This window comes from Microcaecilia unicolor, chromosome 6 (assembly GCF_901765095.1).
Source record: "Microcaecilia unicolor chromosome 6, aMicUni1.1, whole genome shotgun sequence".
NCBI classification, from domain to species: domain Eukaryota; kingdom Metazoa; phylum Chordata; class Amphibia; order Gymnophiona; family Siphonopidae; genus Microcaecilia; species Microcaecilia unicolor.
This window is the reverse complement of record NC_044036.1, coordinates 120,350,986-120,372,440: the sequence shown is the minus strand read 5'-3', so window position 1 is coordinate 120,372,440 and position 21,455 is coordinate 120,350,986. Positions and strand designations below refer to the sequence as shown.

General features: G+C 41.3%; 1 protein-coding gene across 2 annotated transcripts in view; it reads right to left on the bottom strand.

Moving 5' to 3' along the window:
• Positions 1-2,229: 2,229 nt before the first annotated feature.
• RNF2 (ring finger protein 2) overlaps positions 2,230-21,455 on the bottom strand; it is a 65,984-nt gene continuing 46,758 nt past the window's right edge. For both annotated transcript variants that reach the window (XM_030205960.1, XM_030205961.1), the window contains exons 5-7: positions 20,543-20,815; positions 15,064-15,235; positions 2,230-6,739 (exon numbers count right to left, since the gene is read on the bottom strand). In XM_030205960.1, the coding sequence (XP_030061820.1) occupies positions 6,638-6,739; positions 15,064-15,235; positions 20,543-20,815 (547 nt within the window). In that variant the 3' untranslated portion in view covers positions 2,230-6,637. The remainder of the gene's footprint in view (positions 6,740-15,063; positions 15,236-20,542; positions 20,816-21,455) is intronic.

Sequence of the window (21,455 nt, the reverse complement as noted above, 5' to 3'; positions counted from 1 at the left end):
CAGAAGGCCAGGATCTGGAGCCTGATAGACCTAAATCAACCTGTCATTCATATTCAACTTTCACATCAAACTCTCCCAACCCAACATATGCAATGATTCACACAAGTCAGCATTAAATGGTTCTTTAAACCAGTGGTTCCCAAACCTGGTACTGAAAGCATCCTAGCCAGTCAGTTTTTGAGGATATCCACAATGAATATTCAAGAGAGAGAGAGTTGCATGCACTGCCTCCTTGGTATGGAAATCAATCTCATGAATATCCTGAAAACCTGACTGGCTGAGATGCCTCCAGGACCAAGTTTGGGAACCACTGCTTTAAACAATAAGTCTCCCCTACTCCTTTTGTTCCTCCTTGTAACCTCCAGGACAAGCCAAGGCTAATGATAACACTGTGTTCTCCATCCAACTCTCTATAAGGCCCAGAATATCTACCCTCCACAGCCACCAAAACAAGTCCAAACCCTGCCCCCTAAAAACCTCTTTTGTTCCCTGCCCCCAAACCTCTCCCTCCCTCCCCATAGTATTCCATTTCCACCTAACCACATAACAACCCCCTCCCAAACTCAACACACAATAATAATAAAGCACAGGCCAACTACCCAGCTCCAAACTACTCTTCCAACACCTTTTTCCTAACTACAAAAACACTTTTCAGTATACTTCTATCATAGCTTCCCCATAACAATTCAAACCCTCACTCCCTAACCCACCCAAATACTATATAAACGGACTCTTAAAAAACACACAGGTATGTTGACACAGCACAGGGAATCACACCAGCATGGGTTAGAAGACTGTCCAGCACTCCTCTATTTCCCAGGCAACAACAGTCCTCTCTCTCTCTCCTCTGTGCGGTCTCTTTTTCAATATTGTTTAAGAATGTATAATAGCATTAATCCTGGCAGAAATTGCTGTGAGACATCATAGTTTATAGCCTTCCATTATAGACAATCTATCAAAGGAGATGATAATGAATAGACCAGATAGAATATGAAGCCCATAATGCCTTTGTTTCTATGGTTCCTATTTTTCACCTACTTTTTAATCCACGAGATGACATTCTGTCCTCTTACTGCATGTCAGCTTAGTTTCTTCAAGAACTTTTTGTGAGACCCCTTATCAAATGCATTTGAAGATATTAGCAGGTTGTATTTCCTGATCTTATCCAGTGCTCCCACTTTTCTATGTAAGATCATGGTATCCTTAATTAAACCACAGGAGTGGAAAGAACACAGATATCCCTCAAAGAGTCACAGGAAAAGCCAAGGAGTAGGAATTGAGTCAGGCTCTTTGAAAAAGGCCAGAGACACTGGATGCGGATAGTAAACTTTAATGAAGGATGACTCAACAAAGTACCATATTTTGGCACACAGGGTGCCTTCTTCAGGAGTCAAAGTACCATATTTTGGCACACAGGGTGCCTTCTTCTCCTGAAGGCACCCTGTGTGCCATATATGGTACTTTGTGTCTGTGCAGACTCCTGTCTGCACAGACACAAATAAAAGCATATGAACAAATCATATATGTTCACATAAATTTTCATACACATTTTTTATATGATTTCATATGTTTTTGTTTGTATCTGTGCAAACTCCTGAAGAAAGCACCCTGTGCCCCTATGAATGTGCAGTTTTAATGTCCAAGAGAACTATTTTATTGAACTGGATATTGCTCACAAATGATACTCTTGTTAACTATGGAACGAGTGGGAGTTCTAGACATGGTGTCTTCCAAGGGATTGATGCTCTAGAAACATCGGGCGTCTTTTTGGAACACTTTGTCCCCAGTAGGGTATAGTAAAATCTTAAATTTATAGCTGCAGCTTTGTTTCTTTTTTTTGAAACTGATATTTGATGACCCATGGAGGATAGGAACAGATGATAAATTGTTTGACGATATTAAGCGCAGGAGCTAATTTTTGTTTATACTGGAAACGTTTTAATATCATATCTGTTGTACTAGCATCTGTGGTTTAAGATATGACTGTTCTGTATGCCTTTATTGTCCAGACTGTTTTTTTCACTCCTGCTCTTAATAAAAAAATAATTTGAACATAAAGAGCTACTACAATTTCCTTACAATGATGGCTCGTTTCTGCACTGTGCTTGCTGTGATGGCACATCAAGGTATATACAGCTTTATTTTAGTCAGCTTTGCTGAACCAAAGGTGATACGGTTTTTATAAATCTAGTTTAACAGCTAAAGAAAAACAAACCAGGGTACAACAGGTCATTTATCAATCTTCTAAGTTTTATGTTTTTTATAGATAACAAACACTCAGCAACTTCACCAATGCTGCAAAATAAATATACAGTTCACATTCTCCTGTACTGTGTGTACATAGGGGAAAGAACCCTGAACATTTTCTCTAAGTACAAACAATTCAGCTTCACAAAATTCCTCTCACTCTGGGAAAATGAGAATTGTTACCAATGCAACAGCTAAGTTTGTCACCTATAACCCAAAATTAATGGCATTCAGACTAGGATTATATTTAAAGGCCATATACAAGGAGTCTATTCAACCAAAGATTATGCCAAAATGTTCAGAGTAAGAAAAAAAACAATTATTATTCACAAGTTTTGGTAGCTCAAATTGTAGCACAAGTACACAGAAAAAATTTCAAAAACATTACATAAATTTTGAATACTAAAATCCAAGTATAAAATTGATTTACAAATGGAGGTCACTAGGTTTTCATGCTGGATTAAATATTTCATAAATGCAGGTGTCCAAACAGCACTCACTGAAAATGTTGTATTTACACCTGTTCAACTTACAGTGCTGGGAGTGGTGGTATACTTCTTCCTGGCTTGAGTAAAGATGGTCTTTCTTTTTGGAGGCCATGTGTACTTTGAACCCGCCAAGGCTATGTGCTACATTCCAAATATTGACAGACACCAGATAGAATGCTATAGCATAGCTGCACCGGTTGTACAACAGAAGGCTTAACCCACTGCCCCAACTACCCAAAAAAATACCATGAAAGGATCAAGTGCCACCAGTGTAAAAAGAAAAATTAAACTCAAAACACATGCTGATGGAAGTCACATTTTTCCTGGTTGTATATCCCTATGTTATTCACAGCTGTTATGCCTGTGCATCAAAAGGAAAAATACCAGGGTTCAGACAGTCCTCAAAAACCTTAGAGCACAACACTGTCAGGTGCTATCTTTGATATGAAGGTTGACACATATACTAACTAACTATATATCTTATGGGCAAGATGATGCCAAAACCATAGACAGAGTCCTCAGGCTACATGAGAAGAGATTATTTTCTTCTGTCCCTCTTGCAAAATACAATCATTAAATATGAGAGTCACTCCTCTTAAGATAAACAGGTCTCCTCAGATGTTGCCCATGGAGGAAAGTCCACAGACCAACTTTTAAAAGTGTCTCCTTTCTGGCTTTTTAGCATCATCTGCAGAGTCTGAAGAATCCAACATAATCAGAGATGAGGTATCAATGGAGACACCAGAGTCAGTTTCCTTGCATTTTGAGGCCAATTGCTTTAGTTTTGGATCTATAATTCTTTAATCAAAAAGGAGCCAATAAAGCCATCTCTACAGCTTATCAACTTGGAGCAGAATAGTGACTAAAATCTATCAAGTGTGATCTAATCACTGAAGAGTTAATCATAGCTAAGTAGCCTCACCCTGAAGATGATTTTTTTGGCTCACACACTAATTCTTCTGACAGTGCATCCTACATCATATTATTGCAAAACAACAACAACAAAAAAAAAAACCATTTCATTCTCACTCTCTAATTTACAAGATGGACTTAAATTTTATTTGGAAAATAAAGTTTTACAGGAAGTTTCCATGGTATGTAAGAAAATTACCAGCCTCTAAAATTGATTTCCAGATAACATTTATAGCTTTATCTCTGGTGGTGACAAGAAAAATTCAGTTCCTTTGAATCTAAAAGCATAAAAAGCAATATACACTTTTGGTGTATTTTGCTAATACCAGGCATTCACTGGACAAATGTGTCTTTTCAGATCATCTTCAACAAATATAAGCAAACACAATTTGCAAGCCCTAGGGCCTATGCTTTCATTCCTCCTACGCAGATTATTACTACTTCTTCCATTTCCATGTCTCACCCTATCCTACATACGTTTTTTGATACAGGAACCCTAAGAAAGAGGAGGTTGAGCCTGTCAGATTGCTCTCAGTACAACCTTGCTATTGGATTTATCCTATGCATTTGGGGTACAAGTAGAAACATGGGCACCCATGGCCAGAAATGCAATTTCAACAACAGCACCTGCAATTTGCAAGCAGTATTTTTAAGAGTCGTCTACAGATTCATGTTTTGCAAAATTAGTTCTCTATGCTATGGTAGACCCAAGTCAATACGATACTACGGAGGTATGACCAAATAGCACCAACTAATGGTATGTAACAAAAGAATATTTCTTAGCTGTTAAACTTAAAAATCAACAACTCAACATTCAGGCTGGCATTTCTGTAGGTTTCTATCCAGCGTGCATTAAATGCATATATGCATGATTTTTTTAGTAGTCTGACGGTAAATATTTTATGCATTTTTCACACTACTACATATCTGCTCAGTTATCTACTTGTTAAAAAGACATTATCTTCTTCAGTCTCTAACTGTAGGAAAGGAGCAATCTAGTTAAAAAGAGGAGCCAATTCAATTTTGTACTCCAGTAGACTCCAAGCAGTGGCCCTAAGATGCCCACTAGTTCTATTTGGAGTTAACAACTGCTAACTAAGAACATCTCTCATTTTGTTCATGACCTGCAGTATGCCATAACCTCATGTTCTCTCTACCAATTCTTCTAAAGACTCCTCCATATACTATCAATGAATTATGTTCATCTTCGGTAGAGTTCCAACTGGCTAAGTTAGAGCAGTCCTCTGAAACAGAACAAAGTCTCCATTGTGCCATGTGATCTACTTTGTAGCTAAACAGGAAGAGAGTGGAACTTCATGCTGTGACTGACTCCTCCTCCTCCTTCATTTCAAACATTATAAATATGGAGCCTTGAAGTCTCACTACAAACAATTTTTTGGCATTTTAATTTCATGTGATAGATCAAAATACAAAGCATATAAAATAAAAGGATTTACTACGTGCCCAGTTCAAATTAGAACCTAGGATGGGTTATAAGAACATAAGTCCTGGTGCCGTGAGCTTTTGCTCACAATTACCTGAGAATTTTCCCATATTCTTTATTGCCTGCACCTAATATACCTAGCCTGGTTGTTATAGTGGCAGTGGGGCCATGCACAAGGGCTCCTTCTGGAATCATGCAATCATGGATCCTGTGCCCATCAACTAAGAGTCATCCTTAAGTGATCAGCCAGTACAAATAGATATCCACTGAGAAGAATTGCTCCTCATCTTGTGTGGGCGGAGGAAGATCGTGCCAAACAGATTTAAAGAAAGGAGAATACAATGCTCTATTGAGAGTGGATCGTGAAGGAAGCAAAAGGTCACATGAGCAGATGGGGCGAGAGATTGGTGCAGGCTAAGCTACTACAGTAAGTATATAACATGTAATGAAAATATGACATTGTTATGCTTTTTCAAAGGGTGGAATATTAAGTCAACAAATCAAACCAAATCGTTTGCTATGCTGTGAGGATCTAACCAACTGAGAGTGTGTTGTGAAATAAAACAAGGTTGAAGACCACCATGCCTGCACATGGAAACACTTCAAGCAACTCCCAAATCAGAGATAGCTTTTAAAAAGTTTTCTTCCAAGGGCCTACAGCACTCAAGTTTAACAATATACATACTTGGGGGTCATTTCAACTTTACTACATATTTTGTGTTAGCAAACTTGTTTCACCGGGCAACCATTTCCAGTCAGGCCAAGCAAACTGCAGATCATTTTTGTTTTGAATAACAGACCACACTTAATGTAGCAAGATGAGTCCCACACGAGTGAAACAGGAAGAAAAAAAAGTTTTCTTTGCTATAAGATATGATACTTTTTCCTAAGTTCAGTTAAGAAAACAATTCTGAGTTGTTTTGGGGTTTTTTTCCCTCACCAGTATGCCTGACTCTTTACACAAACCAGAGGCTAGAGTCAATACACTCCTGCAACACCAGGAAAATTTCATGGATAAATATTATTCAAAAAACATTATAGGTAGCACTTCTGACATCCTGGATGTGATGCACCCTATGTCTTGACTTTTATAACATTAGAGGACACACTATAATCATACATCCTACCATTTTTTATACTTGGTTAAATACAATTAATTATTATTTTGAAAGGACGTGGGAAGAAGAGATCGATGCATTCATTGAAGCCAATTTTCATGGCTCAAATGGGCCTTTTCTCATCCAAAGCAATACAACATGCTGCCTCTGTTTTCGGAATGCCTTCACTGGGAGCCAGCTACATCTTTCGAAATCCCAGAGGAATGATATAACCAAAAACTGTTCCTTAAAAATGAAGCTGGACTGCTGAACCCACTGCAGTGTCAGAGCTCATTTTTTTGCTGGAAACAAAGAATGCTTCTGTCTCAAAATGTGGCTAGAGTTTGTCCATGAAGAGAATGATGGTAGAATCTCTTTATTCTTATGAGATCACAGCTAGAAAAAAAAAAAAAAAACCTGAAGTCTTACTCTAGGTTTCCTGACAAAGGCTATTTATGTTCCTTTGTTGGTGCATAATACAGTTCCATGGGTTTGTTCACCTTCCAGTACTTCTCACTGACGAGTTCCAAGGAGAAAGAGCCATTTAACACCTACAAGTCAGCAAAAAAAAAAAAAAAAAAAAAACAGCATGTTGCAATGTTAATATAATTCATCAACTTGCAAACACAACAAATGCAATCTCCCCCCCTCCACCACTTTGTGCATGTAGTTCAGGGGCAGGCAACCTCAGTCCTTGAGGAACATAACTGCAATGAACTCCACTGAGCTATTTGTGGAATATAAGAATGAGTTGAGCTTGAAAAAGTCCATGTCTTTTAAACACTGACCACAGTGGGCTTCTCGGGAGTACTTGGTACCAGGCCTTAGCCGGATACTGGTGCTGAATACATGCATATTAGGTGGCTGCCGGGTTGTTACCCAGGTACCACTGTTATTAAGAGGCGAAACCTGGATAAACTACCCAGACTTTTTCTCATACCTGGTTGTCATGCTGAATATCAACCAGACTACTGCACCCAAGAAGTAATCCATATTGTAAATCATTCTAGGTAAGTTCTCAATTATATTGGTTCATATTTTTATTTAGTTTAATTTGTTTATAATTTTTTCAATTGTTATTTACAGAAAAGGTTAAATAGCATATCATCCAGTTTACATTTATATTATTTTTAAAAATATACCTTCACTGAATGGATATATTGGTTGACCTAAGTCCTGTGGGTTTCAAAAGCACACTAATCTCTACACCCTTACAGGCATATCTTCATTTTTCCACTTCAGTCAGTCAGTGGTCTCAAGTAATTCTCTTTTGGTTTTATAATTTTTCATTGTTTTTGTTTTATTACTATTTTGCTTGATTATTGCCCTTTGCAATGTAGATTATTATTATTATTAGATTTATATTTTGATAATCTAATATTTCTAATTTTTTTGATGTTTGGATTATTAAATCTCTAAAAAGATTTCTGTAAGGGGGGAGGAAGTGACGTCACGGACCTGAATGGCTGCCTGAGTCTGTAGCTAAGACGCATCCCTGCCTTCTTTAAGCAATATCAGCAACCATCCACCCCTGAATTGGAAATTTTTTTATCGAGGCAAGGCGTTTGACTTGAGTGAGGGCTTTTCTGGTCGTATGGAAGTCATGCCAATAGCTCGGAAGGAGAGCGAGTGCCAACCAGTAAGGCAAGCGAGTAAGGCCCTGCGGTGCCACGTGTTGTCGTTGGCTCGCACTCGGACTCTGACTCCACTATGTCTCCTACCGAGGCAGGCAAAGCCTCTTCTAAATGGGGCCTTTCAAAAGACCTAACCAAATGCTTAACAGAGATTCGGGAGGAGATCAAATCTTCTAAAGAGGAAATTCTAGAGCACATGGATGTCCTGAGCGTTGATCTGCGAGAGTTGGGCGGGCGCGTGGAGGACTTGGAGGTATGAGCGGATGAGCAGCTGAGCGGGGATGATTTACGATTATCAAAGCTTTTTGAGTATTATGAAGACCTGCAATACAAAGTGGACGACTTAGAAAACCGAGGCCGCAAGAACAACCTCCGTTTTCGTGGGGTTCCTGAGGTGGAGGACAAAGAAGATGTTGCTACGACTGTTAAGATGCTCTGTGGAAAGTTGCTCGGGACGGAGGACATAGCTATTGAAAGGGCGCATAGAGCCCTAGGAATGAGAGTAGATAACAGACCTCGGGACATTGTTGTCTGTTTCACCACCTTTTCCACTAAAGAGCAAGTGCTGCAGCGGGCCCACCAGGTTCCACACATTGACTATAATGAAGCTCAAATTAAGGTGTACCAAGATTTATTCCATCTTACGTTGTCCCAACGACGTGTGATGAAACCTGCACTGGACATTTTAATAAAAAATAAGATCCCTTACTGCTGGGCTTTTCCTTTTACTCTATGCTTTACGGTGGGGGGGGGGGAAACTACACCGGATTCGACTCCTTTCTGAGGTTTGGAAGATCCTGTACGGCGAGGGTTTGACGACTACTGAGACTCCGCCCGTAGACCTAGCCACCACAACTCGGGCTAAACTCCAAAAATGGAAACGTGTTCCCAGCAAATCTAAGACTGCCCCGACAGACACCTGAATGGATTGCTTGGTCTGTTTGCAGTCATATCTGACTTTGTTGCTATGGTTATAATTTAGGTTATATACGATGTGTTCATGATGTGTGCATCAGCAGTCATTGAGAAAGGGTTGTATGAGGGGGTTTGGTATGATTTGGGGATCTGGGGCTGAGTGTGGGGTTTTTTTTTCCCTCTATGTGTGTGTTAGTATTGTTTCATATTCGGGTGGTTAGGGTGTTTGTGTGGAGGTGGGGATGCGTGGGGAGGGGCAACTTGGGTAGTGTTTAGGGTGTGGTGGGGTTCTTTCTCCTGCTTTCCTAGTTAGGGGGCTTTGTCCCCGTCTAGTGGTGGGTGGTGGGTTAGGTAGTTCTCATCGGGCTAGAGTGCCTTATTGTTACCTCTGTTTCAGGATGACATCGGCTGGTACTATCTCGCTTAGCTATTTTTTTCCGTACTCTTGTTTGTGTGGTGGTGTGCAGAAGAGGGTGGGAGGGGGGATTGGTTTTTCTTTTTCCTTCTCTCCCTCTCCTTCCAACATTTTCAAGGCTACTTGGTTTCCAAGTTGTATCAGAGTTAACAAGCTTGTGTGTTGAATTCTAAATGAGTGTGGATCTAAAGTTCTTGACATACAAGGTCAAGGGTCTGAACTCTCTTCAAAAGCGTCAAAAGTTATTTAAGGAATTGCTGTTCCATAAACCTCAAGTTACATTTCTACAGGAGACTCATTTAAAGGGGGAACATGAGAAATATTTGTCTCATCATCACTACCCATATGTCTAATGCGCTTCTGCTGCTGACGCATCAAAAAAAACGGGGGGTTGCAATCTTGCTTCATTCTTCCTTGCAGGTTCAGGTGTTGAAAACCAAGCGTGACCCTGCTGGTAGATTTTTGCTTCTGCACGTATTATTGAATAATTTAGCTTTTACCCTGGTCGCTGTTTATGTGCCCAACAAATCTCAGGGGGAATTTTTTGTCAGGTTTGGCAGGATGGTCCAATATGATCCCTATGGTAAACTGGTGTTAGGAGGCAACTTTAATGCATCTTTTGACCCAGCCTTGGATAGATCTGGTGCAGTGTCGGGAATAGATGTTAAAAATCCTAAAGCGTTGGTTGGTCTGGCTCGATCTTTAGCTGTATGCGATGCGTGGCGTCTACATCATCCAAAGGAAAGGGATTATTCTTTCTATTCCCATGCTCACGATTCATACTCCCGTATTGATAATTTATTATTTGAAATCTCATTGATTCAGGGTCTCTCAGGTATTGGCCCCATTACCATTTCGGACCACACTCCGACCTGGGTTCAGCTTTCATCCTTTCGTGAGGAAGATAAGGACAGTAGGTGGACTTTGAACACCTCTTTGCTGAAGGAGGATATGATCTTAGCCAACTATAGAACACTCTTGAAGCTTCTCCTACTAACCTACAAATGCACTCAATCTGCAGCCCCTCATTACCCCTTATGCTCCTACCCGTAACCTCCGCTCACAGGACAAATCCCTCCTCTCTCAGTACCCTTCTCCACCACCAGGCTCCGCCCTTTCTGCCTCGCCTCACCCTATGCTTGGAATAAACTCCCTGAGCCCATACGCCAAGCCCCTCCCTGCCCATCTTCAAATCCTTGCTCAAAGCCCACCTCTTCAATGTCGCTTTCGGCACCTAACCATTGTACCTCTATCCAGGAAATCTAGACTGCCCCCAATTTGATTGACTGCACTTTTTTGTCCTTTAGATTGTAAGCTTCTTTGAGCAGGGACTGTCCTTCTTTGTTAGACTGTACAGCGCTGCGTAACCCTGGTAGCGCTTTAAAATGTTAAATAGTAGTAGTAGTAGAATATCTTGATACTAATGGGTCCTTCTCTGGGGATTGTTTGGAATGCTTTAAAGGCTGTAACGAGGAGGTTTTTTCTAAAACAGGCAAGCACTCGGGCTCGGGCCAGGTGAAAGGAAGTTGCTGACTGCATTTCACAATTGTCCCACTTGGAGGATCTCTACTCTGAGGCAGATTCAGGCTCTCCAGTTAAAATTAGACAATATTTACTCAGACCAATTGCAATTTATCCGGGGTCAACAACAGCAACTTCAGTATTTTAATCATAATAAGCCGGGGGGCGTTTATTGGCCCTTAAATTGAGGCAGCAAAGATCTGATCGTACTATTCTTCGCATTGGAGACAGTAAGAACACAGTGCTGACTAGGTCTTCTTTGATTCATCAGCGTTTCCAGTCTTTTTACCAGTCCTTATACTCGGCTGACTCTACGATTCACCCGGATGCTACTGAGGCCTTTTTATCATCCCAAGACCTTCCTTCCTTGACAGAAGAGCAGCGATGCCTGTTGGATGGTCTCATCCAAGTGGATGAGGCTGAAAAAAATTATTAAGGACCTGCCCACTGGGAAGGTACCGGGTTTGGATGGCTTACCGAACGACTTTTACAGGACTTTTAGGGGGGAGCTTGCCCCTCTGTTGGTAGAGATTCTTAATGGGGTTTGGGATGGGGAGGCGTTGCTCCCCTCTATGATGGAAGCCTGGATAGCAGTGATTCCGAAGCCAGGCAAGGATAAGATGGACTGTGCCTCCTATCGACCTATTTCCATTCTTAATTCTGATGTTAAAATTACAGCTAAAGTCCTAGTGAATCGACTAGCGAAAGTCCTTCCTGATCAAGTAGGGTTCGTTCTCCAAAGACAAGCTAAAGATAACGTTTGCCGTATGGTTAACTTGCTGCATGAAGCTAACAAGTTTAAAAAACCCTTGTGTGTTATAGGATTAGACGCCGAAAAAGCATTTGACCGGGTTCATTTGCCTTTTATGATCAGTGTTATGGAGCGATTGGGATTTGGGTCGGGCTTTAGGGATTGGACTCAAGCTCTTTATAACTCTCCTAGCGCGTGTGTGCAAATTAATGGTGGTAATTCTCCTACTTTCCCTTTGTCTAGGGCAGGGGTAGGCAACTCCGGTCCTCGAGAGCCGCAGGCAGGTCAGGTTTTCAGGATATCCACAATGAATATGCAGGAGATAGATTTGCATACCATGGAGACAGTGCTTGCAAATCTATCTCCTGCATATTCATTGTGGATATCCTGATAATGAGTGTGGTAACACTGACCTTAATGCCGAATGCTTTTGAGAACTATTTGATGAAGGCAAATCCTCAACAAAGGGAGGTCTGGTTAAGAGGTGAAACAATTGTGAATCTAATTTGTTATTATACATACTTTTTTATATAATATTTAAAATTATAAAATTAATTTTAAATATTTAAACGGATATATATGTTGTCTACTTTTATATTGTTTTTATAATTTATGTATTCAAAATTCGATTATAGACTCCTGATGCAGGCCTAACGGCCGAAACACGACGTTGTGTCGAGTCTTTATACCTCAATAAACATCTTTATTATTATATATCCTTTCAGTCTTTGGAATCCTTGGTCGTCCTCCCACTTTTATTTCATTTCTTCCATACGTCACAAAACACTGTCCAAGTGGGAAGCTATTTAGGAACCCTTTGTATCACACTGTTCGTGCTGAGAGTCTATGGTTGGAAGGTGGGGGGGGGAGAAGGGGGTGGGATACAATTTTTTTTTTTTTGCTTTCTTTGGGGGGAGAGGTAATTTGTAAACTCTTGTTAAAAAAAACCTAAGGAGTATATGGTAAGCGGTTACCTTATTCTTGAGAGATTATTACACTGTTTATTAGTCTCTAGTGTACTTTGGTCTTTGTATTGTTTTACATCTACGTTGTATTTGCTGATGTTGTTGGTTGTGACTTATCTGCCTCTGTTATATCTCTCAAATCTTAATAAAGACTTCTACAAATTAAAAAAAAAAAGATTTCTGTAAGAAATTTGTTGAGTGTCATTGTAGTCAACAGGATTCATTATAAGCTCTCACTTTTCTTTTTCACTTCTGGTTTAGGGCAGAACAGAAAGTTTTGGTTCTAGTGTTTTAATAATTTTACTATTTTCCTTTAGCATTTACCTGTGCCTACAGCAACAACAAAATGTACATGAAAAACTGCTTAGGAACTGAAAACATACTGAAGCTCGGTAATACATTCTACAAATTAATTCTTGACATTTTAAATTTCATATGATGAAATAAAATTCAGTGCTAGTAAAATAAAAGGGTTTATCACACATCCAGCTCAAATTGGAACCAGATGAGATCCTGGCATTGTGAGCTTTCATCCACAATCCCCTGAGAAGTTCTCCTCTATTCTACACATCCTGCACCCAACATACATAGCCTAGTTGTTATAGTGAAAGTCTTGGGGGGCCGTGCACCAGGACTCCTTCCAAAACCATGAATTATGGATCCTATGTCTATTCACTAGAAGTCACCCTGAAGCAATCAGCTCAACTCCCTCCCTGAAGCATTGCCAGCCCCAGCCAACCCAGGGAGTGCATGATCTCATGTGAGGATTTAACTGGAGACCATCCTGGCACCTGTCATCTTATGCATAGCAGAGCCAGAACCTCATAGTAAACTTGTAGAATAATCTTTGAGTCAGAAGATCATCGTCACCGATCTGGCTTTACAAAAGTTCTATTGCCATTGTCTTTGCCTAAGTGTAAGAAATACATACAGTGGGGGAAATAAGTATTTGATCCCTTGCTGATTTTGTAAGTTTGCCCACTGACAAAGACATGAGCAGCCCATAATTGAAGGGTAGGTTATTGGTAACAGTGAGAGATAGCACATCACAAATTAAATCCGGAAAATCACATTGTGGAAAGTATATGAATTTATTTGCATTCTGCAGAGGGAAATAAGTATTTGATCCCCCACCAACCAGTAAGAGATCTGGCCCCTACAGACCAGGTAGATGCTCCAAATCAACTCGTTACCTGCATGACAGACAGCTGTCGGCAATGGTCACCTGTATGAAAGACACCTGTCCACAGACTCAGTGAATCAGTCAGACTCTAACCTCTACAAAATGGCCAAGAGCAAGGAGCTGTCTAAGGATGTCAGGGACAAGATCATACACCTGCACAAGGCTGGAATGGGCTACAAAACCATCAGTAAGACGCTGGGCGAGAAGGAGACAACTGTTGGTGCCATAGTAAGAAAATGGAAGAAGTACAAAATGACTGTCAATCGACAAAGATCTGGGGCTCCACGCAAAATCTCACCTCGTGGGGTATCCTTGATCATGAGGAAGGTTAGAAATCAGCCTACAACTACAAGGGGGGAACTTGTCAATCCTCTCAAGGCAGCTGGGACCACTGTCACCACGAAAACCATTGGTAACACATTACGACATAACGGATTGCAATCCTGCAGTGCCCGCAAGGTCCCCCTGCTCCGGAAGGCACATGTGACGGCCCGTCTGAAGTTTGCCAGTGAACACCTGGATGATGCCGAGAGTGATTGGGAGAAGGTGCTGTGGTCAGATGAGACAAAAATTGAGCTCTTTGGCATGAACTCAACTCGCCGTGTTTGGAGGAAGAGAAATGCTGCCTATGACCCAAAGAACACCGTCCCCACTGTCAAGCATGGAGGTGGAAATGTTATGTTTTGGGGGTGTTTCTCTGCTAAGGGCACAGGACTACTTCACCGCATCAATGGGAGAATGGATGGGGCCATGTACCGTACAATTCTGAGTGACAACCTCCTTCCCTCCGCCAGGGCCTTAAAAATGGGTCGTGGCTGGGTCTTCCAGCACGACAATGACCCAAAACATACAGCCAAGGCAACAAAGGAGTGGCTCAGGAAGAAGCACATTAGGGTCATGGAGTGGCCTAGCCAGTCACCAGACCTTAATCCCATTGAAAACTTATGGAGGGAGCTGAAGCTGCGAGTTGCCAAGCGACAGCCCAGAACTCTTAATGATTTAGAGATGATCTGCAAAGAGGAGTGGACCAAAATTCCTCCTGACATGTGTGCAAACCTCATCATCAACTACAGAAGACGTCTGACCGCTGTGCTTGCCAACAAGGGTTTTGCCACCAAGTATTAGGTCTTGTTTGCCAGAGGGATTAAATACTTATTTCCCTCTGCAGAATGCAAATAAATTCATATACTTTCCACAATGTGATTTTCCGGATTTAATTTGTGATGTGCTATCTCTCACTGTTACCAATAACCTACCCTTCAATTATGGGCTGCTCATGTCTTTGTCAGTGGGCAAACTTACAAAATCAGCAAGGGATCAAATACTTATTTCCCCCACTGTATGTTCCTAATCAAACCAACACAACTACAGAACCTAGAATGTCAGGCAATTTTATTTCTGTGAAAAAAAGAATCATATCTGATAAAAGATTTTTGTACTGCAAGGCAGATGAACATTACTGTAAAAGAACTCTCTACTTTGGCTACTTACAGTGAACTGGCCATTTGCTGTTGCAATGTATATGGTGTACTGTTTTTCACTGGCTGTGTCCAGGTTCATTTGGTTGGAGTCTCCTTTACTCCGTAGTTCCTCCAGGGCCAGCCTCACAGCTAGGTACTTGGATAAGTGATCAACAGTGGCATTGCCTGAAGTCTTTATGTACCTGTAACAGTATCATCAAGCCCAAAGGTATTACAAAGTCAGCTACTTGAAGGATAAAGGTAACGATATCTAAAAATCAGAAGTTGGAAATAAATTTGACAGAAGTCCTATGTTGAGGGCAATGGCAATTAACTGTACGCTCCTTGCTATCAAAGACATTATTATTCTTTCAACATGAAGACACATAAGCACCAAGATTCTCCAAGATTAACTCACCTGCAGACTAGCCAGGACTCACATTTCATGTTCTAATAAGAATCAATCAAGAGGGAAAGAAAATGATGAAAATCAAAAGTTTAAAACATTTCTCTGCAGAGCAATAGCAGAGTCCCCACAAATAGCACAATGATGATGAAGACCAAAAAAATCTGGGAAAAGACTGATAGAGCCCAGAGGGTTTGAGCTTTCTCCTCTTCCAGGTTTCAATTTGTATCAAGGACAATAGGACAGTCTTGCACATCAAATAGTTGACCAACAACAACAACCTATAGCAGCCTTCTTCACTGTAAGGCCCAGAGGCCTATAGTGGCTCCAATCAAACCTGATTGTTCCTCCAGTACTTATTCCCTCCCTCCACCTTCTCCACAGACTTGTTGGTGGCACTTCCTCTGTAATAGCTCTACCTGTTCTCAGCGAGTTTGAGTTGCAAAATACTGAAAATCACTTACAGATTTGAGTTTGAAAAACCAAAACCTGATACAATGTCATAAGACATGAACACTCAGCACCTTTAGAAGGTAAGAAACAACTGTAACACTGTCAGAGAAAACCATGTCCAAGGAGACAACTATTCACAATTAAGGAACTACATAATATAAACCTAGGACATACAGGAACCAAGGATCCTGAACAAAACTGGTGAAATGATGGACCTCCTTCAATATAAAACTACTACCTTTAAAACAAAACACCAGGGCAAGCATTCAGACATGATTTTTAATAAGACTGATCACGACTTAATGCTTATAGTCAAATAATGAAGGAACAGTCTAAAAATGTGCATCAAAAGCTGTTAGCCAAAGAATGGCATTCCCCCCCCCCCCCCCCTCCACAGTAGAGGCAGCCTAGCCAGTGAGCCCAGGGAGTGACCATTGTGGCGATGAACTTGGGCCCAAGAAGAGAGGGAAGACAGACAGACACTACTATGATATCACTCTCCAAGCCAATAAACAGTGCTGAGTGCACACTTTTGGTGGGAGGATTGGGGCAGAATATTATACCAAGAAGAGAAGAAGGAATGAGAGACATCAGAGCCAAAACAACCATCTACTGTTTAAGTTCAGGAGTAATCTAAAGAAAAGGTTTCTTTAGGTTACTAGTGTACTTGAATGTAACTCACCTCGAGCTACTTGGGAAAAAAAAAAAACCAAAAGGTGTAAGCAAATCCAAAAGAGTGGTAGACATGTGAAGAGCCTCCCAGCGGAGGTGGTGGAGACAAGGTCAAATACTTGAATTCAAGAAGGCATGGGAGAAGCAAAGAAAATCTCTAAGGGAGAGGAAGGGACTGTAAAGCTTTGTAGTTGGTGTGGGTGGGTAAAATACTTGCTGTTATTTTTCTTGCAAAGTAATGTTGGAAATCTAAGCAATGTGAGTTACAGATACCAAAACTCCATAAGACAGACATCTTTTGTATTTGAAAATCATAAGCAGCTGTAAAGAAAAGGAGTGGCAAAGCTTTTTTGACTAATTATAAAAGTAATATGAAGATGTCAGACAGATGAACGTGCATGATACCCAAACAGTGTATGGACAGTTACCAAGAGTTAATGTCTACCAGCCAAATTCTGACAAGTAAAGAGGTGCCAGGTACCAGAGACCTGGATAAATACCCAACAACTAGAGTTAATTAGAGGCCTAATTTAATGTTCCAGTCAAAAATAATTTATCCTTGTTGAAACAGCAGGGCTGGACAGTTAATTTCCTATAGGCAGGCAGGCAGCTGGGGGTGGGGGGACACAGAATAAGCAGAACCATTATAAGGAGCGGGCACTTGGTCAGAGGCAACAATGCACCTTTGCAGGGTGCTGGACAATAGCACTCCATTTCACCACTATTGCTACAGTACAGAAAGAGCTCTTACACTATTACTAATCGGAAGCTGCATCATTATATGGGAACCTCAATGGACTGCTTTGAATGCCAGATGGCATGAAAACAGACCTGGAGTGGGAAGTATCCTCTAGAGCTGCACAGGTACAAGTAAACTCCAGTGGTCCAGCTGTATCACCAAATGAGGATTCTTACTTGCACTGGCCTGTGATTTTGGAGGGAGACACATCCCATCCAGAAGTGATAGCCAGCAGTCTATGCCCATAGGCAGCCAACGTGTAAGTTTGCCACTATTTAGTGGCAATGTGCAACTGCTCAATGCTTGCAGAATTAACCATCTGTGCAGAAATCTGCACTTGTTGTGGAGAGGCTGCAGAATTCTGTACAGCCACCGGCATCCACTGCTCTCCTCAATCTCTCTCCCCCTCCTTCACAGAGATCAAACGACAAGAGCAGGAGGAACTGAATGGCTACACATCAGGCCGCTTCCTCCTCGTGTGCTAGCCTAGACTTAACTGTTAATTTGAACCACAGGGCTGTACAAAAGCCCATGTAGTTCACATGAACTGTCAGATCTAGGCCAGCACAGGAGGAGGAAGTGGCCCAATGTGCAGCCATTCATTTTCTCCTCCTCTCTCGATCTCTGCAAAGGGAAAGTGAAATTAAGGAGAACAACTGATGCTGCAGGCTGAGTGTGCCATAGGGATGGGAAGCAAAGCAGAGAGTGTGCCATCCATGTAGGGGGATAAAGCTAAGACTGAGGGCGTGCCATGGGGAAGAGCTGTAACAGCTCGGAAGGGTAAAAAAATAAATGAAAGGTGGGGGGTGCATGCCTGGGAAGAAAGAATGAGAGGTAGAGGTATTGCAAGAGAAGACATTGGGGACAGACAAAATTAGGGTTCTTGCTAGGCGTTAGAGGGTGAGAGAGTTGTAGTTGGAGTGAGAGAGCTGGAGCCTGAGGAAGGAAAATGCAGGAGGGGATTTTCAGGCCTTATGATGAGGGAGTTCCGCACAAAAACACTACAAATAAATATTCTGCCCCAAATTTGAAATTTGTTTTGTACAGAATTCCCCCAGGAGTATCACTTTCCAGCTGAGAATTTCTAAATACTGGCAATCTTATACATACCCCCTAGGTCAGCCCAGTCAATCCCTTATATGGCACAGTGTGCTTCCACCTAAGTTAAAAGGGTTTTAATGAGTAGGATTTCTCTCTCTTTTCCTCAGGAAACAACAACAACAAAAAAAACCTACTTCTGTAAATTTAACTCTCTTAAGCTTTTCCACTCCTTTATCTGTGACCTTCACTCCTGACAGACTTCACAGATCTCTCCCCGAGCAGAGAAACCCTTCTGTATTTACTCTCTCCTCAGAAAACTACTTCCTCCTCCTCCCAAGCACAGGCTACTATGGAGACGGGGGGGGGGGGGGGGGGGGGAGAGGCATTTCACTGGTAGCACACAAAAGTCATGTCATATCAAAACTAACACATAAATCTCACAAACAAAATGCTAGCCTGTTTAACACACACAACCCATGTCTTACTGAAAACCTCTTAAAAAGGTGTTTCATATGCTACCTTTAGAAATCAACACGTTTGTTTTACACCCTAATATAGGGCACCAGAGCCTAAGACTGCACAGTGTGCTCCAAGACAGTGAGGAAGGCTGAGTCAGGGCGCAAGATCATTCAAGAGATTAAAAAATATTTTTGGCAGTCCAGGTGATAAACTCAGGGCATCACTCTCGGGCAAAGAATGTCCTAGAGCCAGAGAAGCCCCGGCTCTAAAAGGCATGATCTAAAAGGGAACTCCAAGAGGAGGGAGGCCACTAGGTGATCTTCAATTCCAAGAATACACCAGGACTCTAAAAAAGAAACCATCAGCAGATTTTAGCACAGAGGCAGCACTAAAAGGTCACCGATCCTGGTAGTTGGTCATGAACAATAAGGTACCTGAAAGCATGGAGTCTGCAGGATATCCAGGTGCATAAAGTCAAGGAGGCCTTCAGTACGACACTTAGCAGAAAGCTACACTTAGCAGAAAGCTATGGTGCATGAAAGTCCAGTCTCATGGTAGCTACAGTATAGCTTTTGAATACTAACAAATAGCGCTGTAAGAGCCTCAACACTGGGAATACCAGCAGGATGCCTCAACAGGGTGTACAACATGTATCAAAGTGTGGAACTCTCTGTACAGTCTAAGAAGGGCATAAGGTGCTTTGAAATGGTCCAAGGATATTGATACTCAACATTCACAGGAAACCTATAATCCTGCAGAAGGCATTAGTGTATGTGCTTCCCAGGCTGGCTCTTACAGAGAGGCATATTATGGATATAGTCAAGCCCACACCTCATCTAGAAGGGAGGATTTGCTAGCTTGAGGAAGGAATACTAGATCGAATGTATGGCCTCTAAAATATAAAACACAATCCATCTATAAATGGGGTAAATGACTGCAAATATTTTTTTTTCTCTGCAACCTCAAGCTTAGTATGCATATGGAGAACCACAATCCCTTTATGAATCCCAGTGCACACAGTAGGAAATCAGGTGCAGTAAACCAGAAACAGGTCTCAGATTACTACGAAAAGAACGACCGAAAGGGGTTATGATAGAAGTTTATAAAATTATGAGTGGAGTGAAATAGAGAATAGTTGTTCAACTTGTCAAATACCATAAAAAAACGGAAACTAATGACCAACAGACTAAATACAAATTGTAGAAAGGTTTTTTTTTTTTTCACAAAGTGCATAATTAAGTTGTAGAACTTCATGTCAAGAGAATATGGCTAAGGCAACCAACATAGCAGGATTCAAAAGAGGACTGGACAAATTCCTGGAGGTAAAGTCCACAAAAAATAGTAGCAACACAGACCTGAGAAAAGCACTGTTCATTTCTGGAAATGAGCTATCAGGACTAGATCTACTTTTTGGGATCTATTGGGTACTTGCAACCTTGACTGGCAACTTTCACAGACAGGATCCTGGGCTCAATGAACTTTGCTCTGACCTTGTTCTTATGTAAGGAAATATGTTTTGCTGTTTTAGTGATTTTATAATAATTTCACACACAGCCAAGCAGGAAACCTTTCAAATTAATCAACTCTTCAGAAAACTGCCTTAACTAAATTGTCTCAGTGCAGGTAGAAAGAAAACACATCACATCTCTCCATTTTTAAACAGTTCCAAGAAAACTCAAGATACTAAGACAAATCACACCCAAAGATTCAAGGTGTGGAGACCACTTGCAAAGCTCTTGCCTTGTCTGTGCACTGTCGTCTTTCTCCATGAGCGTCGGATGAGGCCTAAAGACTAATTCAATTTCACTAGCACCATCCAGCACAGGGTCCATGGCTACAGTCTCATTGTTATTATCCAGCTCCAGCCCCGAGTCATCAGACGTCTTGGTCCTTTTGTTACTGGGCCCGGCTTCCTGATTGCTGTGCACAGATGCATTGCTGCAGTGTGAGCTGTCACCGTTATCTTCTGCTCCGCTGCCATTCTCAATCTGCTGTTTCTTGCCTCTTTGGAGCCTTTGGAAAACAAACAAAAAAAGCAGATGAAATATTAAAAAGTACTATGCACAGTCTAGTATGATGTACATAACTTTGCTATGGAACATTCTTAGCCTTCTAAATTAGTCTTCCTGCACTAATATCTTCTTTATGGTATAACACCATATACTGTATTCTAAGTACCTGAGAGATTTGGGGGATTTTTGAAAGCCAATCAACTTGTAGAATCTTAGTCAAGCATGACTTGTATGAAAGCTCCAAGGCCAGTCCTCCATAAGGCAAATTAGGTACTCACCGGGGTACCAGAATTTGCAGATATGGTAACAAAATATTAAAAATACAGCTGACAAGGATTCTTAAGCCTTGCTAGCTGAAGAAAACAGAGTTGGCTGGGTAGGAAAGTGGTTGTGTGTGTGTTGCCTAGGGCACTCTGTACCCTTATACTGGCCCTGGGGACCTGGTTATGATATTCAGAATTAGAAAGCTGCATTTTCTAGTAGCTTTGGTAAAGAAAACAAATAAGCAAGAGAGAAATTATTCCCAGTGTAACTCGTAACACTTCAGCCAGCTCCAACCATCCAAGTTTTTTTTTCTCCTTGAATGCTAGGAGGCAGAGGGAGAATGAAACAGGTTTTTAAACCAGGACACACCACCGCTG